The sequence below is a fragment of the Globicephala melas genome, chromosome 11, assembly GCF_963455315.2.
Source record: "Globicephala melas chromosome 11, mGloMel1.2, whole genome shotgun sequence".
NCBI classification, from domain to species: Eukaryota; Metazoa; Chordata; class Mammalia; order Artiodactyla; family Delphinidae; genus Globicephala; species Globicephala melas.
In genome coordinates this window covers 89531046-89549975 of record NC_083324.2, presented here as the reverse complement: position 1 = coordinate 89549975, position 18930 = coordinate 89531046, and the positions used below count along the sequence as shown (strand labels likewise).

Here is an 18930-nt window from a genome sequence, read left to right as displayed (position 1 = left end):
CCTATCTTGCCCTTCCCCTCTTCACTCTCCCCTTCGGTAACCACTAGTGGGTTTTCTATACCTGTGAGTCTGTTTCTGTTTTGCATATGCATTCGTTTGTGTTAGTTTTTAGATTCCACATAGATGTGGTATTATACAGTATATTTCTTTCTCTGACTTATTTCACGAAGCATAGTATTCTCTAGGTCCATCGCAAATTTCACACTTGCCCTCGTCTTGTGCTTCTGATAGGGTGTAGCATGACCTCTGAGGATGAAGGAGGAGATGGGGGATGCAGGGCAGGGATGGCCTCTTTCTCTACCTCTGTGTTGGGCCAGCACATGTATTTTTTCTCTCTGATGACTCTCTTGATGAGAATCCCTCCTAGACTGCAACACGAATACTCAATATCCATGTGTTAACAGACTAGGGATTGTTAGGAGGACAGGGGTGCCCTTGGACAGGCAGTCCTGCCATTTGTACACCGTTGAAAGCAGTGTGGGGAGGGAGGGCCCCAGGTAAGCAGGATGGTGCTAAGAGAGACCAGCGGGGGAGGGACTGAACCACCAAAGCAGGTGTTTTCAAAATGTAGTGTAAATTTGTTTTCAGGAAAGCTCTTCCCACAGGATGAATAAGAACCGGTACCCTGAGCTTTCGACTTGTTCTCTGCCCAGTTTCCTCTCTGTCTCCTCTCTGCATCCCTGCTCTTCACAGCTACAGAGTATATTTGTTAAAAATTTCAAGGTTCACACATTGTAAATCAGCTATACTTCAATAAAAATTTTTTAAAATTTCAAGTTTCACACTAACATTTCCCAAGTATTTCCTTTTAGTAAAAAAACAAAACAAACTAACACTTCTGTGGAAGTCCCTGGTGGTCCAGTGGTTAGGACTCTGAACTCTCACGGCCGAGGGCCCGGGTTCAGTCCTTGGTCGGGGAACTGAGATCCCACAAGCTGCATGGCACGGCCAAAAACAAAAACAAAACAAAACAAACAAAAAGAACTTCTGATTTTGAGAAGTTTCAGATAAGAAAAGTTGTCCAAAACAAAGAATGCCTGTATTCTTTCACCCAGATTCCCCCAAAGTTAATGTTGTACCACGTTTGTGTTATCAATGTCCCCTCTCTTCCCTCCCTCCCTCTTCCCTCTCCCCCGCTTCTCCCATATACATCTATATTTTTTCTGAGAGTAAGTCACAGACATAATGATACTTTACTCTTAAATATATCAGTGTGCATTACCTAAAAACAAGAACATTCTTTGCAAAATTGCAGTACAAGGATCCAAATCAGACAATTACCACTGATGCAGTGCTGTTTACTCACCTATTCAAATTTTGTCAGTTGTCTCACAAATGTCCTTCGGAAATAAATTTCTGGTTCAAGATCTAATGCAGAACCACACGTTTAATGTAGTTGTCGTGTGACTTCAGTTTCCTTTAATCCGGAACAATTCCTTGGCCTTTTTTTGTCTTCTAAACCCTTGATATATTTGGAGATATAAGCCACTTACTTTGTAGAACATTCTTCCGTTTGGGTTTGTCTGATATTTCCTCATGATTAGGTTCAGAATATGCATTTTTAGCGAGAATACCAAAAATGATATTGTATCCTGCTTATTAGTACATCAAATCAGGAGGTACGTGATACCTAGTTTTGACTTTTACTGTGGTTTTTTTTGCCATTCTGAAGGTTTTTTTGTTTTTGTTTTTGTTTTGTTTTTTTTTTGGCGGTACGCGGGCCTCTCCCATTGCGGAGCACAGGCTCCGGACGCGCAGGCCCAGCGGCCACGGCTCACAGGCCCAGCCGCTCCGCGGCACGCGGGATCCTCCCAAACCGGGGCACAAACCCGCATCCCCTGCATCGGCAGGCGGACTCCCAACCACTGCACCACCAGGGAAGCCCCTGAAGGGTTTTTTTTTAATGTAGTAAAAGTTATCAATCTTTCTTTCATTGAACCTGGATTTTGAGACATAGCTAGGAAGCCTTTCCCTACACCAAGATTAAAGACAAATCCACCCATGTTTTCTTGCATAATTTCACTTTTTACACTTAGGCTTATGAAATTTCTAATGGCATGAACTGATGCTACTGTAAATATTAACTACATAAGAAATAAAACTGGATGTTCAGTATGATGTCAAATTTATAAAAATTAAATTTCATATGTTAACTGGCAACCTCTGAAAGGTAAGAGTATGGACATTTTAATTTTCCTCTTTACTCTTTTTTATATATTCCAAGTTTACTCTGATAACTACGTATTTCTTTTATAATCAGAAAGAAGCACAATGTTATTTTTAAACATTCCCCCAATAGTCTTCAGTGTCCCAAGAAATCATGAATATTAGCTGAAATGACTGATGTAGTCCAGGGATTTCTGTATAAGTGAGCTACTGTAAATGTCAAGCCAAGTACTTTGGTAGACTCAGAAAAGAATGGTTAGAAATGGTTAAAATAATTCTGTTATGGTAGTGACAGATGTCAACGATGACATTCTTTTTAAGAACATCCTGAGAAAGAAGTGGACCATGACCAGAGGGAGCCATTTATTGATACATAACCTATTTGGGAAGGAGTACAGTGAGGTGGTGAAGAGCGTGGATGCTAATGTCAAATAGACTTGGATTCAAATCCTAGTTAATTCACTTACTACTTGTGTCACCTTGAGCAAGTTAATTAGCCTCTCTCATATAGTTTATGTATAAAATAGAGATACTGGGCTTCCCTGGTGGCGCAGTGGTTGAGAGTCCGCCTGCCGATGCAGGGGACACGGGTTTGTGCCCCAGTCCGGGAAGATCCCACGTGCCGCAGAGCGGCTGGGCCCGTGAACCATGGCCGCTGAGCCTGCGCGTCCGGAGCCTGTGCTCCACAACAGGAGAGGCCACAGCGGTGAGAGGCCCACGTACCGCAAAAAAAAAAAAAAAAAGAGATACTAACACCTCTGTCACAGAATTTATGTTTGAATTAGATCTTACAAAGAACATAAAGTACTTAATATGGTGCCAGGCACATGAGTGCTCAATAAATGCTCATTATTATTATTATTTTGACCCTTGCAGATAAGCCCAGCTTCTAACAAATAATTCATTCTAATTCCTTGAAGAGGATTCACCTCTTCTTGATTTTTTTCTGTTCTTTTAGTTTCTAGTTTACCTCCTTGAAACCCATGCTTTATTTACTACTCTGTACCAAAATCTGTACAGAGCACTTTAAAATGAGAACTGACTCTATTTCAAACATGTGTATGAGTGGAAGACATAGCACTGGAAAGGTGATAAGACTATAGGAAATTCGTTGGGGTTAACTGCAGCAGGCAATTAGAGAAGTCTCTGACACTAGGAAGGTTAATATTCTGAAGTGAGAGACATCTGGTTTGTGTGTGTGTGTGCGCATGTGTGTGTTTTTCCTGTCTTCCCATTACAAATTCATGAAAACTGTCTTTGTTAACCAGTGGGTTTAGAAATTTTCATAAAAAGATTCCATCCACTGGATGAAATGGACTTCTTAAAATAGAAGAGAGCTCATTTCTGAGGACCCCTCATTGCACCTTTATTTTATGAGGTTGTAAAAACAGATGCTTGCTCGCTTATTTATATAATTGGGTGATGTGTAATGGGAGCGGTCTCTCTCATTAGTGCTCCCCTATAAACTATTTCAGCGCCATTTTTAGAATAAAAATTTAGCTACCAGTCGACTCCAATTCTGATTTGGTTCAAAGACTCTTTTCAAAAAGGCATGCTTTTACTTATGTAGATTTAGCAGATGGCGTAATTGTAAACTCAGGGTTGCAGAACTAGAAGTCTCTTGGCAACATCACGCTGTTTATCCTTTGTATACAAAGCATAGAAACCAAACTGCAACTCAGAGTCACTGAAAGACTATCTCATTCGTGGCTATGGTTTAGCTTCATAATTATTGCACAGAACCTGTATAATCGTACCCAAGTGTGTAAGTGTCGTTACAACAAAAAAGTAGTACATAGCGGCACAAAGACTTTTTGTTATGTTAATATTCGACCTGCTAAGTAAACAGTATATTATGTTGATGTGTATCCTCTGTAAGAACATTAAGGATTTGAAGTTCAAAGGATTATAAAGATTTGTAGTAGAAACAGATATTTAGGTACAAGTGTTGAGACTAAGAGTTAATTAGCATGATTTATAAGGCATGTATTTAGCATTTGATTGATAAAATCTTCGTGTTTAAATTTCTTTTTTCTTTTCTGCTTTTTTCTTTTCCTTTGGAAGACCTAGTGATCAGTGGATTAATCCATAAACCCCAACCCTTAGAGAATCGAGAGCAACAAAAGTCATCAGACATCCTAGAGGAGTTAATTGTTAAGGAATAATACAAAGCCCCAGCAAAATATTTAGAAATGGAGAATCATATGATGTCACGGCAAGTAATTTTGTAATTAACAGTAGCTTATAGTTAAAATAGCAACAGAATATGACTGATCACGAGTTATTTTTTCCACCAATATGCATCTTAGTGTCACAGTACAGATTACGGCATTTATCTAAGCCAGTTTTTTCTCCCATAAACTCCCTCACCCCTCTGCACACCATCCTTCTCTACGGATTCAGGAATTGCCTGATTGTTAATGATTAATGAATGCAATGAAACATATCTTGGGTTTTACCAAATTTGAGACATGATAAGCCCCATTGAATAAAATGCCTTCATTCTTTCAGCAGTTTTTATTAAACATTGCCTGTGTACTAGGCATGTGAATATAAAACTGAACCTTGACTTATCCAATAAGAAAATAGGCCTAAATGTCAAAGCTAAAATAGATACATGTATACATTTATATATACACCCTGAGGTCAACCATGAGGTAATAAATACAATGATAAAAATTGTTATACCCTTAATTTTCTTTGTTGATTCATCTTGACTGATCTATCATTGTTTTTCTGTAGTGTGAGCATTATTTGTAGCCTGATGTTAACTTGTCGTGGCCAAAGTCTTGAGTTCTTGACTTTTTAATAACTTCTTTATAAACCTATGAAGAAGATGGCAGATTTGCTGTTGTTCTGTTTAGTTCTCATTGGTTTGGGTTTCTTTTTAAGCCACTGCCAGCAGTACCAGTAATCCTAAAGGATAGACAGAGGAAGGAAGATAAGAAGAAGAAATAACACAGAAAAGAGGCATAAGGGAAAATGAATAGGAAAGAAAAGAAAGAAACAGAAGTGATGGAAATTGAGACCAGAAATTATATCAAAGGCACCTTAGTGGTGGCCAGTCCCCTGTGTTGTAGGGAAAACAGTCAATAGGGAATAAAAAGATTCATTAGTGAAATCAAGTTTGCACCTAGACCAAGTCACTTAGTGTTTCAATAAAGGTAATTTCCTTCTCTGTGTGTGGGACCTGCTGAGAACTCATAAATAAAAGCCAAAGTGGCATTTTCTTTTGAAGAAGGAAAAATAAGTACTTGGCAAGAAAGTACTTGGCAAGGAAAGAAGTTTGTTAAGCCTTATGAATGATATTATCAGGCTGCCAATAATAAGAGGGACTGAGGGGAAGGTAAAAATGGACCACATAATGGAAAAACTGATGCCAACATAATGACAATTTACATTTGCACAAGGCTAGCTATCAGGATGCAAGGCATTTTCGAGTACCTTATCTTACTTCAAAGTACTAAAAAATGATGCATCTTTAATATGGAAAGGACAAGGAGAGATTTTTTTTCTTGCTGTAGGTGAATCGCTGGGGGTCAGAAAATAAAAGTTGGGTCAAAAAGAAAAGACAGGAACTTCCCTGGTGGCGCAGTGGTTAAGAATCCACCTGCCAGTGCAGGGGACACGGGTTCAATCCCTGTTCTGGGAAGATCCCACATGCCTTGGAGCAACTAAGCCCGTGCGCCACAACTAGTGAGCCTGCACTTTAGAGCCCGTGAGCCACAACTGCTGAGCCTGCGCATCTAGAGCCTGTGCTCCACAACAAGAGAAGCCACTGCAATAAGAAGCCTGCGCACCGCAACAAAGAGTAGCCCCCACTCGCTGCAACAAGAGAAAGCCCGCATGCAGCAATGAAGACCCTATGCAACCAAATAAATTAAATAAATAAATAAATAAATTTATTAAAAAAAAAAAAAAGAAAAGACAGGAGTCTCAAGCCTCTTAGATAGCCTCATCCACCAGAGGGTAGAGAGCAGAAGCAAAAAGAACTACAATCCTACAGCCTGTGGAATAAAAACCACATCCACAGAAAGATAGACAAGATGAAAAGGCAGAGGGGTATGTACCAGATGAAGGAACAAGATACAACCCCAGAAAAACAACTAAATGAAGTCGAGATAGGCAGCCTTCCAGAAAAAGAATTCAGAATAATGATAGTGAAGATGATCCAAGACCTCGGAAAAAGAATGCAGGCAAAGATCAAGAAGATGCAAGAAATGTTTAACAAAGACCTAGAAGAATTAAAGAACAAACAAACAGAGATGAATAATACGATAACTGAAATGAAAACTACACTAGAAGGAATCAATAGCAGAATAACTGAGGCAGAAGAACAGATAAGTGACCTGGAAGACAGAATGGTGGAATTCACTGCTGCAGAACAGAATAAAGAAAAAAAGAATGAAAAGAAATGAAGACAGCCTAAGAGACCTCTGGGACAACATTAAACGCAACAACATTCACATTATAGGGGTCCCAGAAGGAGAAGAGAGAGAGAAAGGACCGAGAAAATATTTGAAGAGATTATAGTAAAAAGCTTCCCTTACATGGGAAAGGAAATAGCCACCCAAGTCCAGGAAGCGCAGAGAGTCCCATACAGGATAAACCCAAGGAGAAACACGCCGAGACACATAGTAATCAACTTGGCAAAAATTAAAGACAAAGAAAAATTATTGAAAGCTGCAAGGAAAAAATGACAAATAACATACAAGGGAACTCCCATAAGGTTAACAGTTGATTTCTCAGCACAAACTCTGCAAGCCAGAAGGGAGTGGCATGACATATTTAAGGCGATGAAAGGGAAGAACCTACAACCAAGATCACTCTACCCGGCAAGGATCTCATTCACATTCATGGAGAAATCAAAAGCTTTACAGACAAGCAAAAGTTAAGAGAATTCAGCACCAACAAACCAGCCCTACAACAAATGCTAAAGGAATTTCTCTAAGTGGGAAACACAAGAGAAGAAAAGGACCTACAAAAACAAACCCAAAACAATTAAGAAAATGGTCATAGGAACATACATATTGATAATTACCTTAAACGTGAATGGATTAAATGCTCCAACCAAAACACACAGGCTCACTGAGTGGATACAAAAACAAGACCCATCTGTATGCTGTCTACAAGAGACCCACTTCAGACCTAGGACACATACAGACTGAAAGTGAGGGGTTGGAAAAAGATATTCCATGCAAATGGAAATCAAAAGAAAGCTGGAGTAGCAATACTCATATCAGATAAAGTAGACTTTAAAATAAAGAATGTTACAAGAGACAAGGAAGGACACTACATAATGATCAAGGGATCAATCCAAGAAGAAGATATGACAATTATAAATATATATGCACCCAATGTAGGAGCACCTCAATACATAAGGCAACTGCTAACAGCTTTTAAAGAGGAAATCGACAGTAACACAGTAATAGTGGGGGACTTTAACATCTCACTTACACTAATGGACAGATCACCCAAACAGAAAATTAATAAGGAAGCACAAGCTTTAAATGACACAATAGAGCAGATAGATTTAATAGATGTTTATAGGACATTCCATCCAAAAACAGCAGATTACACTTTCTTCTCAAGTGCGCACAGAACATTCTCCAGGATAGATCACATCTTGGGTCACAAATCAAGCCTCAGTAAATTTAAGAAAATTGAAATCATATCAAGCATCTTTTCTGACCACAATGCTATGAGATTAGAAATCAATTACAGGGAAAAAAACGTAAAATACACAAACACATGGAGGCTAAAGAATACGTTACTAAATAACCAAGAGATCACTGAAGAAATCAAAGAGGAAATCAAAAAATACCTAGAGACAAATGACCATGAAAACATGACAATCCAAAACCTGTGGGATGCAGCAAAAGCAGTTCTAAGAGGGAAGTTTATAGCTATAAAAGCCTACCTCAAGAAACAAGAAAAATCTCAAATAAACAATCTAACCTTACACCTAAAGGAACTAGAGAAAGAACAACAAACAAAACCCAAAGTTAGCAGAAGGAAAGAAATCATAAAGATCAGAGCAGAAATAAATGAAATAGAAACAAAGAAAACAATAGCAAAGATCAATAAAAAAGCTAGTTCTTCGAGAAGATAAAAAAAAATTGATAAACCATTAGCCAGACTCATCAAGAAAAAGAGGGAGAGGACTCAAATCAATAAAATTAGAAATGAAAAAGGAGAAGTTACAACAGACACCACAGAAATACAAAGCATCCTAAGAGACTACTACAAGCAACTCTCTGCCAATAAAATGGACAACCTGGAAGAAATGGACAAATTCTTAGAAAGATATAACCTTCCAAGACTGAACCAAGAAGAAATAGAAAATATGAACAGACCAATCACAAGTAATGAAATTGAAACTGTGATTAAAAATCTTACAACAAACAGAAGTCCAGGACCAGATGGCTTCACAGGTGAATTCTACCAAACATTTAGAGAAGAGCTAACACCCATCCTTCGCAAACTCTTCCAAAAAAATTGCAGAGGCAGGAACTCTCCCAAACTCATTCTATGAGGCCGCCATCACCCTGATACCAAAACCAGACAAAGATACTACAAAAAAAGAAAATTACAGACCAATATCACCGATGAATATAGATGCAAAAATCCTCAACAAAACACTAGCAAACGGAATCCAACAACACATTAAAAGGATTATACACCATGATCAAGTGGGATTTATCCCAGGAATGCAAGGATTCTTCAGTACATGCATATCAATCAATGTGATACACCATATTAACAAATTGAAGAATAAAAACCATATGATCATCTCAATAGATACAGAAAAAGCTTTGGACAAAATTCAACACCTGTTTATGATAAAAACTCTCTGGAAAGTGGGAATGGAGGGAACCTACCACAACATAATAAAGGCCATATACGACAAACCCACAGCAAACATCATTCTCAATGGTGAAAAACTGAAAGCATTTCCTCTAAGATCAGGAACACGACAAGGATGTCCACTCTCACCACTATTATTCAACATAGTTTTGGAAGTCCTAGCCACAGCAATCAGAGAAGAAAAAGAAATAAAAGGAATACAAATTGGAACAGAAGGAGTAAAACTGTTACTGTTTGCAGATGACAAGATAGTATATATAGAGAATCCTAAAGATGCCACCAGAAAACTACTAGAGCTAATCAATGAATTTGGTAAAGTTGCAGGATACAAAATTAATGCACAGAAATCTCTTGCATTCCTATACACTAACGATGAAAAACCTGAAAGAGAAATTAAGGAAACACTCCCATTTACGATTGCAACAAGAAGAATAAAGTACCTAGCAATAAACCTACCTAGAGAGGTAAAAGACCTGTAGTCAGAAAACTGTAAGACACTGATGAAAGTAATTAAAGATGATACAAATGGATGGAGAGATATACCATGTTCTTGGATTAGAAGAATCAATATTGTGAAAGTGACTATACTACCCAAAGCAATCTACAGATTCAATGCAATCCCTATCAAATTACCAATGGCATTTTTTACAGAACCAGAACAAAAAATCTTAAAATTTGTATGGAGACATAAAAGACCCCAAATAGCCAAAGCAGCCTTGAGGGAAAAAAACGGAACTGGAGGAATCAGCCTCCCTGACTTCAGACTATACTACAAAGCTACAGTAATCAAGACAATATGGTACTGGCACAAAAACAGAAATATAGATCAATGGAACAGGATAGAAAGCCTAGAGATAAACACACGCACCTATGGTCAACTAATCTATGACAAAGGAGGCAAGGATATACAATGGAGAAAAGACAGTCTCTTCAATAAGTGGTGCTGGGAAAACTGGACTACATGTAAAAGAATGAAATTAGAACACTCCCTAACACCATACACAAAAATAAACTCAAAGTAGATTAGAGACCTAAATGTAAGACTGGACACTATAAACCTCTTAGAGGAAAACATAGGAAGAACACTCTTTGACCTAAATCACAGCAAGATCTTTTTTGATCCACCTCCTAGAGTAATGGAAATAAAAACAAAAATAAACAAATGGAACCTAATGATACTTAAAAGCTTTTGCAAAGCAAAGGAAACTACGGACAAGACAAAAAGACAACCCTCAGAATGGGAGAAGATATATGCAAACAAATCAACGGACAAAGGATTAATCTCCAAAATATATAAACAGCTCATGCAGCTCAATATTAAAAAAACTACCCAATCCAAAAATGGGCAGAAGACCTAAATAGACATTTCTCCAAAGAAGACATATAGATAGCCAAGAAGCACATGAAAAGCTGCTCAACATCACTAATTATTAGAGAAATGCAAATCAAAACCACAATGAGGTATCACCTCACACCAGTTAGAATGGGCACCATCAGAAAATCTACAAACAACAAATGCTGGAGAGGGTGTGGAGAAAAGGGAACCCTCTTGCACTGTTGGTGGGAATGTAAATTGCTACAGCCACTATGGAGAACAGTATGGAGGTTCCTTAAAAAACTAAAAATAGAATTACCATATGACCCAGGAACCCCACTGCTGGGCATATACCCAGAGAAAACCATAATTCAAAAAGACACGTGGGGCTTCCCTGGTGGCGCAGTGATTGAGAGTCCGCCCGCCGATGCAGGGGACACGGGTTCGTGGCCTGGTCCAGGAAGATCCCACATGTCGCGGAGTGGCTGGACCCCTGAGCCATGGCCACTGAGCCTGTGCATCCAGAGCCTGTGCTCCGCAATGGGAGAGGCCACAACAGTGAGAGGCCCGCATACCGCAAAAAAAAAAAAAAAGACACATGTGCCCCAATATTCATTGCAGCACTATTTAGAATAGCCAGGTCATGGAAGCAACCTAAATGCCCATCAACAGACAAATGGATAAAGAAGATGTGATACATATATACAATGGAATATTACTCAGCCATAAAAAGGAATGAAGTTGAGTTATTTGTAGAGACTTGGATGAATCTAGAGACTGTCATACAGAGTGAAGTAAGTCAGAAAGAGAAAAACAAATATCATATATTAACGCATATATGTGGAACCTAGAAAAATGGTACAGATGAACTGGTTTGCAGAGCAGAAATTGAGACATGGATGTAGAGAACAAATGTATCGACACCAACGGGGGAAAGTGGCGGGAGGTGGGGGTGTGTGATGAATTGGGAGATTGGGATTGACATGTATACACTGATGTGTATAAAATGGATGACTAATAAGAATCTGCTGTATAAAATAATAAAATAAAATTCAAAAATTCAAAAAAAAAAAAAGACAGAGCCATCTGGAGGAGGATAGATTGTGGGAACGTACAGTAGCTAAGCAAGCCTTCTGAAGAGAGATGCTATGGACTCTTGATGCTCACATCAGTGGGAGTAACATTAAAACATTTTTCAGTGATTTCAGTGCCGGAGATGAATGACTTCAGACTCGGACCTTGCGAGGGCACCAGCAAGGTTAATTAATATAAGCTACCTTGTGAAGGAAACGTATCTATTAAGAAATGAAAACTACAGGCTTGACTTTCAGTAACATCATTAAGAGAGCCAAAGATGAAGACTGTGATCCTATTCGTATTACGTAGAAATAGAATGGTTGTCAGGGGCGTTGGTGGAGTGTTCTCAGAAGGATTTAAATGTGACAGGACTGCAAAGGTAGGCAAGAATAACACAGTTGGGCTTCCCTGGTGGCGCTGTGGTTGAGAGTCCGCCTGCCGATGCAGGGGACGCGGGTTCGTGCCCCAGTCCGGGAAGATCCCACATGCTGCGGAGCGGCTGGGCCCGTGAGCCATGGCCGCCGAGCCTGCGCGTCCGGAGCCTGTGCTCCGCACCGGGAGAGGCCACAGCAGTGAGAGGCCCGCGTACGGCAAAAAAAAAAAAAAAAAAAAAAGAATAACACAGTTATTATTATTATTTTTTTGCTTTGGAATTGGGCCAAGATGGCCAACAAAAGCCAGACTTGCAACAGGCAGGAGCTGTAACGCACAGCTGTGCATCTTATTGCCTAGTGCAGTCCTTAATCTGTACATTTGCATCACCCAGGAAACTTTCAAAACTCCTGGGACCAGTGGCTTGGGGTGGGCCCAGAATGAGGTGCTTTTGAAAGCTCCCAGGTGATTCAGTGGGCAGCCCAGACTGAGAACCGTTGCCATGAAGTTTCAATAAAAATATACACCAAGCCCTCAAATCCATTATCAAGCTGGGAAGGGTTAAAGCTTTCGAAACTGAAATCCCCATTCACTGTGAAAGAGAGTCCTAAAATATTCCTGAAAATAGAACATGTGTTCACTATAGGACTAAGATGATACCCAGGAAGCGTATGGAAATGAAGGGGTATAATTGCTCAGTGTCACAGGTAAAGTCTCTTTCAATCCAGCTGTAGCTGAGAACATGTGTGTCAGACACCAGATGTCTTGGATATTCGGGGGAAAGTTCTGAGGCCAATACAAAAAGATGAGAATGAATATTGAAGGACTGAAAATGATAATATTTTGAGACAGTTAATACTTTTAACTAAGAAACAAAGAGACAAAGGAAACAAAAAGGGGATAGTCAAAAAAAAGGATGTTAATGTCAGCAGATACTACAATACGATGAATCCAATCAGACATGTGAACACCATTTCTTCATTCATTTAAAAAAAACTTTAAGTGAAATATTATGAGAAAAAAACAGAACAATAGAAGTGAGAATACTTAAAAACACGGCTCCTTGTGTAGACCAATATTATATATAAATACAAGGGAATTTAGACATAGATCTGTCCCTGTCTTAGCCAGGTTGTTATCTTTAATTCAGTTATCATTTAGAGTGAAATATAATAAAGGATGCTGAAAAGGGGACTCCCCTATGAGCTAGTCTCTTCTTAGAAGTCTACAGCAGTATCTGTATCCACAGGGCCCCCTATCGTCTTTTTTCTTAATTTTTTTCATCATCTGCTTTTTAGCCAGTACTACAGCCATTCCATAGCCCCTCTGGGTAACCTGCCTGCAAGCACATTCGCGCTAATAGATGTTACGCTCACTCAGAAAGAATTATAATGATATGTAAGTAATACGATGTTAAGAAGCTAAATTATCAGACTAAGTGAATCTTCCAGTATATTTTAAAACATTCTACTGAGACTGCAGTGGCTGTATTATAAATGTATATTAGTTTTATATACACATGTAAATACATGTATGGATTGGTACAGATCTCTTAAAAGAGATGGGAGTGGCTCTCATTTATCCACATAGGTATTAACCACTTCAGGTGTTTTTCATCCAAACTCATTTCTGCTGTTCTGGGTTTCCCTACACAAGACTCTCAATCCTCTATTGATCCCTTCTGTCTCTAGTCTAAGTTGATTCCCTTTTCCAGGCAACCTCTGTCCTTGATAACCTTCAGTACAGTTTGGGAGTGTGTTGACAATGGATCAGAGTCAGTAACATTATTTGCTGAACCTCATGGGGAGTCTTTTAAGGAGGAGGAAGTTGACCAGGGTAAAGACAAAAGAATGGCAGTTAACGCTCAGAGCGACCATCTTAGGAGGTCTTGACAGTGGCAGAGCAGGAGTGACCGATCTGTTGTGAGAAACTTCGGCTTATTCTATGCACAAGACTCCTATTAAGAGAACATAGCCAGGGTAGGTTTATCTGTCGGTCAATAATTAACTAGGAAAGCTCTGAGGAAGACACAGCAGATGCAAGAAGTAATGTATACAAGCAGGTTGGCTAGAAACGAGATCCCCTTCTTATCACAGCATCTTTGGTTCCATCCCCTGCTGGTGTTCTTAAAGAGAATAATTGAACTAGTAACTTCTATAGGTTTTAAAGTTAATTTTTTTTTTAGCGTTTCTATGGGTAGTACCTCTCTACGTATAATGTGATCATATAATGCTATCATTTTTTAAGTGCCAACGATTGATAACTCCTGACTTTATAAAATCCAGTGGTAAAGAATACAGATAGCTTTCCTCAGGTCTTTCAGTGCTTTTCTTTAAAGTGTCAAACTCAAGAAAGGACAAGGGCTGCACAGGTAGGATTAACTTCCACAAGGGAAAGGAAGTACATGATTTCTTATGCATCATTTTGGGATAAAGCCACAGGAAGAGGTCAGCCAAACCAGAAAGCCCAAGCTCTCTTGAAACTGTTGATCTCATGATTTAAATCAAGGCTCAGACTCCTGTGTAAGCCTGAGGGAGACTTGCTTTATTGGATCTTAGATGACTATTCCATTCTCTGTTAGCCGTCTGTGAGTGAACTTCCCCCCAAAACTGTTTCATCCTAATTTCACAGTATCTCTAGTTGAGCCTCCAAGGGACAGCAAGGGACAGCAAGCATGTCCCTTCTTTTTAGCAGATGGCTTTTGTCAGCAGGGAGCCTAAAAGCCAATTGTCATAAAAGATGACACAAGGATGGGGGAGGGGAACTTGCTTTGACAAACATCTCCCAGTTTTCCTGTAGTGAAAAGTTTCTCATCACATAAAAGTGTCTGAAGGCTGCAGCTGAACCAGAACTTTAATAAATGTTTATCCTTTAGAAGGATTCTTGCCAAGGATCATAGGTTTTAAAGCTGGAAGGAACCCTAGCCGTCCTCAGCAAGTTGCAGAGGAGCGTTATATGGTATAGTTTTGAGAAAAGTGAGTCCAAAGAGAAGTGCTTTGTGTCAGGTCACACAGTGCGTATTAGCAGTAGACCCGGGGTTAAACAGAGCCCAGGCCTCCTGCCTGCTGGCCCCTGGGATTCTGAGTCTCATTTCTCCCCTTCGTTACAAAAACTGTATTTGGTTGTGATTCTGTGTGCTGTCATTGAAAAAGGTCACTGCTTTCACTGAATAAGTAATTACCATTTATTGAGTGGCTACTGTATACTTTCCTCTTTATTTTTTTCATTTCAAACAAGCTTTTATTTTCAATGTGAACAATACTGTTATCTCTAAAAGGTAAGAGTAAAGTCAGATGTCAGTTAGTATCATTTTGGGGTGTTGAACTTTGAAACAAAATTGGTATTTTGGGCTAACGAAGACTAGAATATCCGTGAAGAGCAAATGCGTCTTTCTTTTGCCGTCCATTTCTTTTATGCCTTCCAGCTGTGTTCTCCAGAGCTGCCCTCTGCTGAGACCGTATCCATTTTAAGTCCTTCTTCTGGTTTTTCATTCCCATCCTTGTCATCAGCGTTTTCATATTGATATTCACTCTCTTCTTTAGAACCATACAGACTTTGGGATCATAAGTTGGCGGAAAAAGTATCCCAATTTAAAATCAGCAGCAGAATCTAGTACCCTGCCCTCGGGAGGATCGTCCCCCTCTTCCTCTTGGTCCACATAATTCTCATCCTCTCCGTCATCTCTCCTTCTCCTTGTCCAACTCTCTCCTCCTCTTCTTCTGCCTCTTCCCGCTCTCCTACCGGCTGTACATCCCAGTACTCCTTGACTATGGGCTGGGCGCCCTCCTGCCCACCCTCCTTTGCCCGAAGAGTTCGCGCTACCACCTGGAAATCCCTAGGGGCTGCGTCTCGGCCGACCCTGGTACACCATTCGGCAGGCTCCCCTCCTCCCCTGACTGATCCAGGGTCGTGGCCCATCCCACTGCCTGCTCTGTTCTGACCACTGGTGGCTGGGCCTCGCTTCTCTGTGCCAGACGTGGCACGAGAGATGCACCAGTCAGTGCCTCAACCGGAGAAGTGATCTGCCTGCTAGACCAAGTTGGCAAAGATTTTCCTCTTTTTTTTCTAAAAAAATCCTGTGAAATATAACCTATTTTATAAATGAGGAAGGGAAGGCTTACGGAGTTTAAGAGGGTCTGCACGGCCACATGCAAAGCCACACCATGACCAAGCCAGGATTCAAACCCAGGGCTGTATGTGTCTGGATCTGGTACCCTTTCCTGCTATGCTGACCTGTCTGTCTTTGTGTGATTTACTTTCTCAGTAACTACAGTACTGCAATCTGAAGAGACCGTCTTTTCGATATGACAATGGATATCAATAGCTCCTTTGTCTTTAAAAGTCTTTAGAGAAATTATCTAGAATAATACAGGAGTACCTAGTTGGAGATACTGTGGGTTCGGTTCCAGGCCACTGCAATAAAGCAAATATCACGATAAATCGAGTCACACGAATTTTTTGGTTTCCCAGCGCATATAGAAGTTACGTTTACACTATAGTGTAGCCTGTTAAGTGTCCAATAGTATTATGTCTAATAAAACAATGTTCAGATCTTAATTTAAACATACTTAGATTGCTAAAAAATGCTAACCATCATCTGAGCCTTCATCGAGTCATTATCGGTTTGCAATAGTAGCATCAAAGATCACTGATCACAATAACAAATATAATAATAATGAAAAAATTTGAAATACTGCAAGAATTACCAAAATGTGACACAGAGACACAAAGTGAGCAAACACTGTTGGAAAAATGGCGCCTACCTGCGACTTGGTCGACGCAGGGTTGCCACAGATCTTTAATTTGTAAAACAAAGAAAACCAAAATATCTGTGAGGCACAATAAAATGAGGTCTGCCTGTTTTGGTTCATTTTATAATGAAGGCTTGGTGTTCATTAAGACAGTTTAATAACTCTTTATATATACTTTATATACTGACCTGGAAAGATGTCCATATTAAATTAAATGAAGAAAGTAAATTGCAAAACAGTGTATATGGTATAATCCCATTGATTGGTTGAACATGACAGGTGCACTGTTAATATATGTGTATATATGTATATGTGCACAGAGAATGTCTGGAAGGACACACACCAAACTCTTTAAAATGGTTCGTGCTGATGAGTGGGATTGGGGGCCAGCTGGTTAAACAGAGAATTAGGGGACTATTTCTGTATCATTTTAATTTTTTTATAACCAAGGTATATTATTTTTAAAAACCAATTTTAAAAAATTAAACTTTATAAATCCTTTACAACAGTGTAACCTTTTTTAATAACTAGAAATTATAATCAAAGTCATTATCACTGCTCTAAACATATAAACGGTAGTCAATCAGGAAATAGTATGGGATTTTTTCAATTGTCATGAAAACATTTGTAAAGTACTGACAGCAAAGACCAGTGTTAATTCTCTCTTTCACCAGACCAAAAGTCCTAAAACTAATCTCGACCCCAAATGAAAGTCATTTGTAGCTTATGGAATATTATAAAATCATGGGGTTTAACTTTTTACCTTGAACTACAAATGCATCATTCATTCGCCACCTTTTCCCATCTTTTATTTGTTCTCCAGGTTTTTTTTTTTTACTTCTCAAGAGCCCTCCTCCATCACTGCATGTTTCTTTCATGTTTTTTGATAATAGCCTGTTTTTTCCTAGACATCTAATAGATATTTTTTCTTTAGGAATTAGTTCTGTTGTTACCAGGCATAAAGTCTTTAGGGATGAGTTCAGCTGTTACCAGTTTTCACGTAATTATTTTTACAAATCTATCCAAAAATCTGTTTAGATTTTTAGGACTAAAACCTTAAACAATGTTTATTCTCTCTCTCTCATCTTTCTCCTCTGCTAATAAATCCATTTGTTTCTGCATTTTAAAAAGTGTCTTTCTGCACGTAAGCATGACTGAGAAGCTGCTGAGAAAGCCACCAGCCAGGCTGAAAAAACTTAAAATCAAAAAGGAAATAAAAGATTTCCTGATGAAGGACATAGAAGAGAAGATGCAGGCAGTGGAGGAGTGCAGGAAGGTAGCCCAGGTCTCGCGTGAGGGGCACTGCCTCTGAAACGCACGCATCCTCTCCAGTCGCCAGCTTAAAGACCGATTACGTGGATTGTATTAATTCTTTTAGTGATCTCTATGCTTCCTATGCTGTATGTTTAGTTTAAGTTCTCTTTGTGTGGTGAAGAAATGCAGCACTATCTTGAAGTTGGTTGAATTACAGTTTCATCCCTGTAGCCTAAGGAAGCAAAATCCACTTCTGAGAAATAAGCATGGTGTTTTTTCCTATTAAAAAAAAGAGAAACTTCAGTTGGGGCCAGGGGTGGCAGGAGGTCCCAGGTGGAGGATGGGAGATGAGAGGAGGCCGTGCAGACCCTCAGACAACTTCTACAACATTTACACACACATGGTGCCCATAAACCCTCTGTCTGCCCTTCTGCCGGAACCAGCCTTCACAGCTCTGGTCTGACAGCCTTTACTTCGGTGTCTCTACTTGGCCTCTCAGAGAGCAAGGACAGACCACAGCCCTGTGAGGGAATGTCTGGAGGGTGTCTGGAGGGTGTCTGGAGGGTATGGGGTGGGGGCTGGCGGCTGGCTCTGTCTTCTTCAACAGTAATTCCTCAACCTCTGCTTGTCGAATGATTGCATAATGAAATAGGGAAGCCAGGAATGTTCATTACAGGCAGTAGTTATGAGAACTTGGAGAAAGTCACTCGGACTTGTTTTCACTCTTTAATACTGCTTTTCAGACTAAAGAAGAAGAAATAAGAAAAAGGCTGCGGAGTGACCGACTTCTGCCCCCAGCCCATCATTCAGATTCAGCTGAAGCAGGTGGGAAGGAGGCTCCGTTTGCAGAAGGACTTAAAACTGTGAGTTGTGCCGCGTTTGAACCCTCTGACCTGCCAGAAGGAAAGCTGTTGAAATGATAGAATGATAGAAATTACAGGTACGAAGGTATCGGGGTCGTGGAGTCAGACATGTCTTACAACCAAGCAGATGACGTATTCTAATGAGCCGTTTTATGTGAATTTCGTGAAAAGGCTTCCTTTCCCCCAGGTGTGACTTTCTTAGTATGTCTCATGTTTTCTTTGACTGTCTGACCCACTGGGATGTGCCTTGGGTTTAGGAATGACT

At 39.7% G+C, this 18930-nt stretch overlaps 1 protein-coding gene across 1 annotated transcript in view; it reads left to right on the top strand.

The window, feature by feature from the left end:
• The window catches only part of STMND1 (stathmin domain containing 1), a 35199-nt gene extending 16477 nt beyond the window's left edge, over nt 1-18722 (top strand). Inside the window, 5 exon segments of the mRNA XM_030881169.2 lie at nt 4231-4320; nt 4323-4381; nt 13655-13659; nt 17698-17824; nt 18546-18722. Coding sequence (XP_030737029.1) covers nt 4231-4320; nt 4323-4381; nt 13655-13659; nt 17698-17824; nt 18546-18722 — 458 coding nt within the window.
• The last annotated feature ends 208 nt before the right edge of the window (nt 18723-18930 follow it).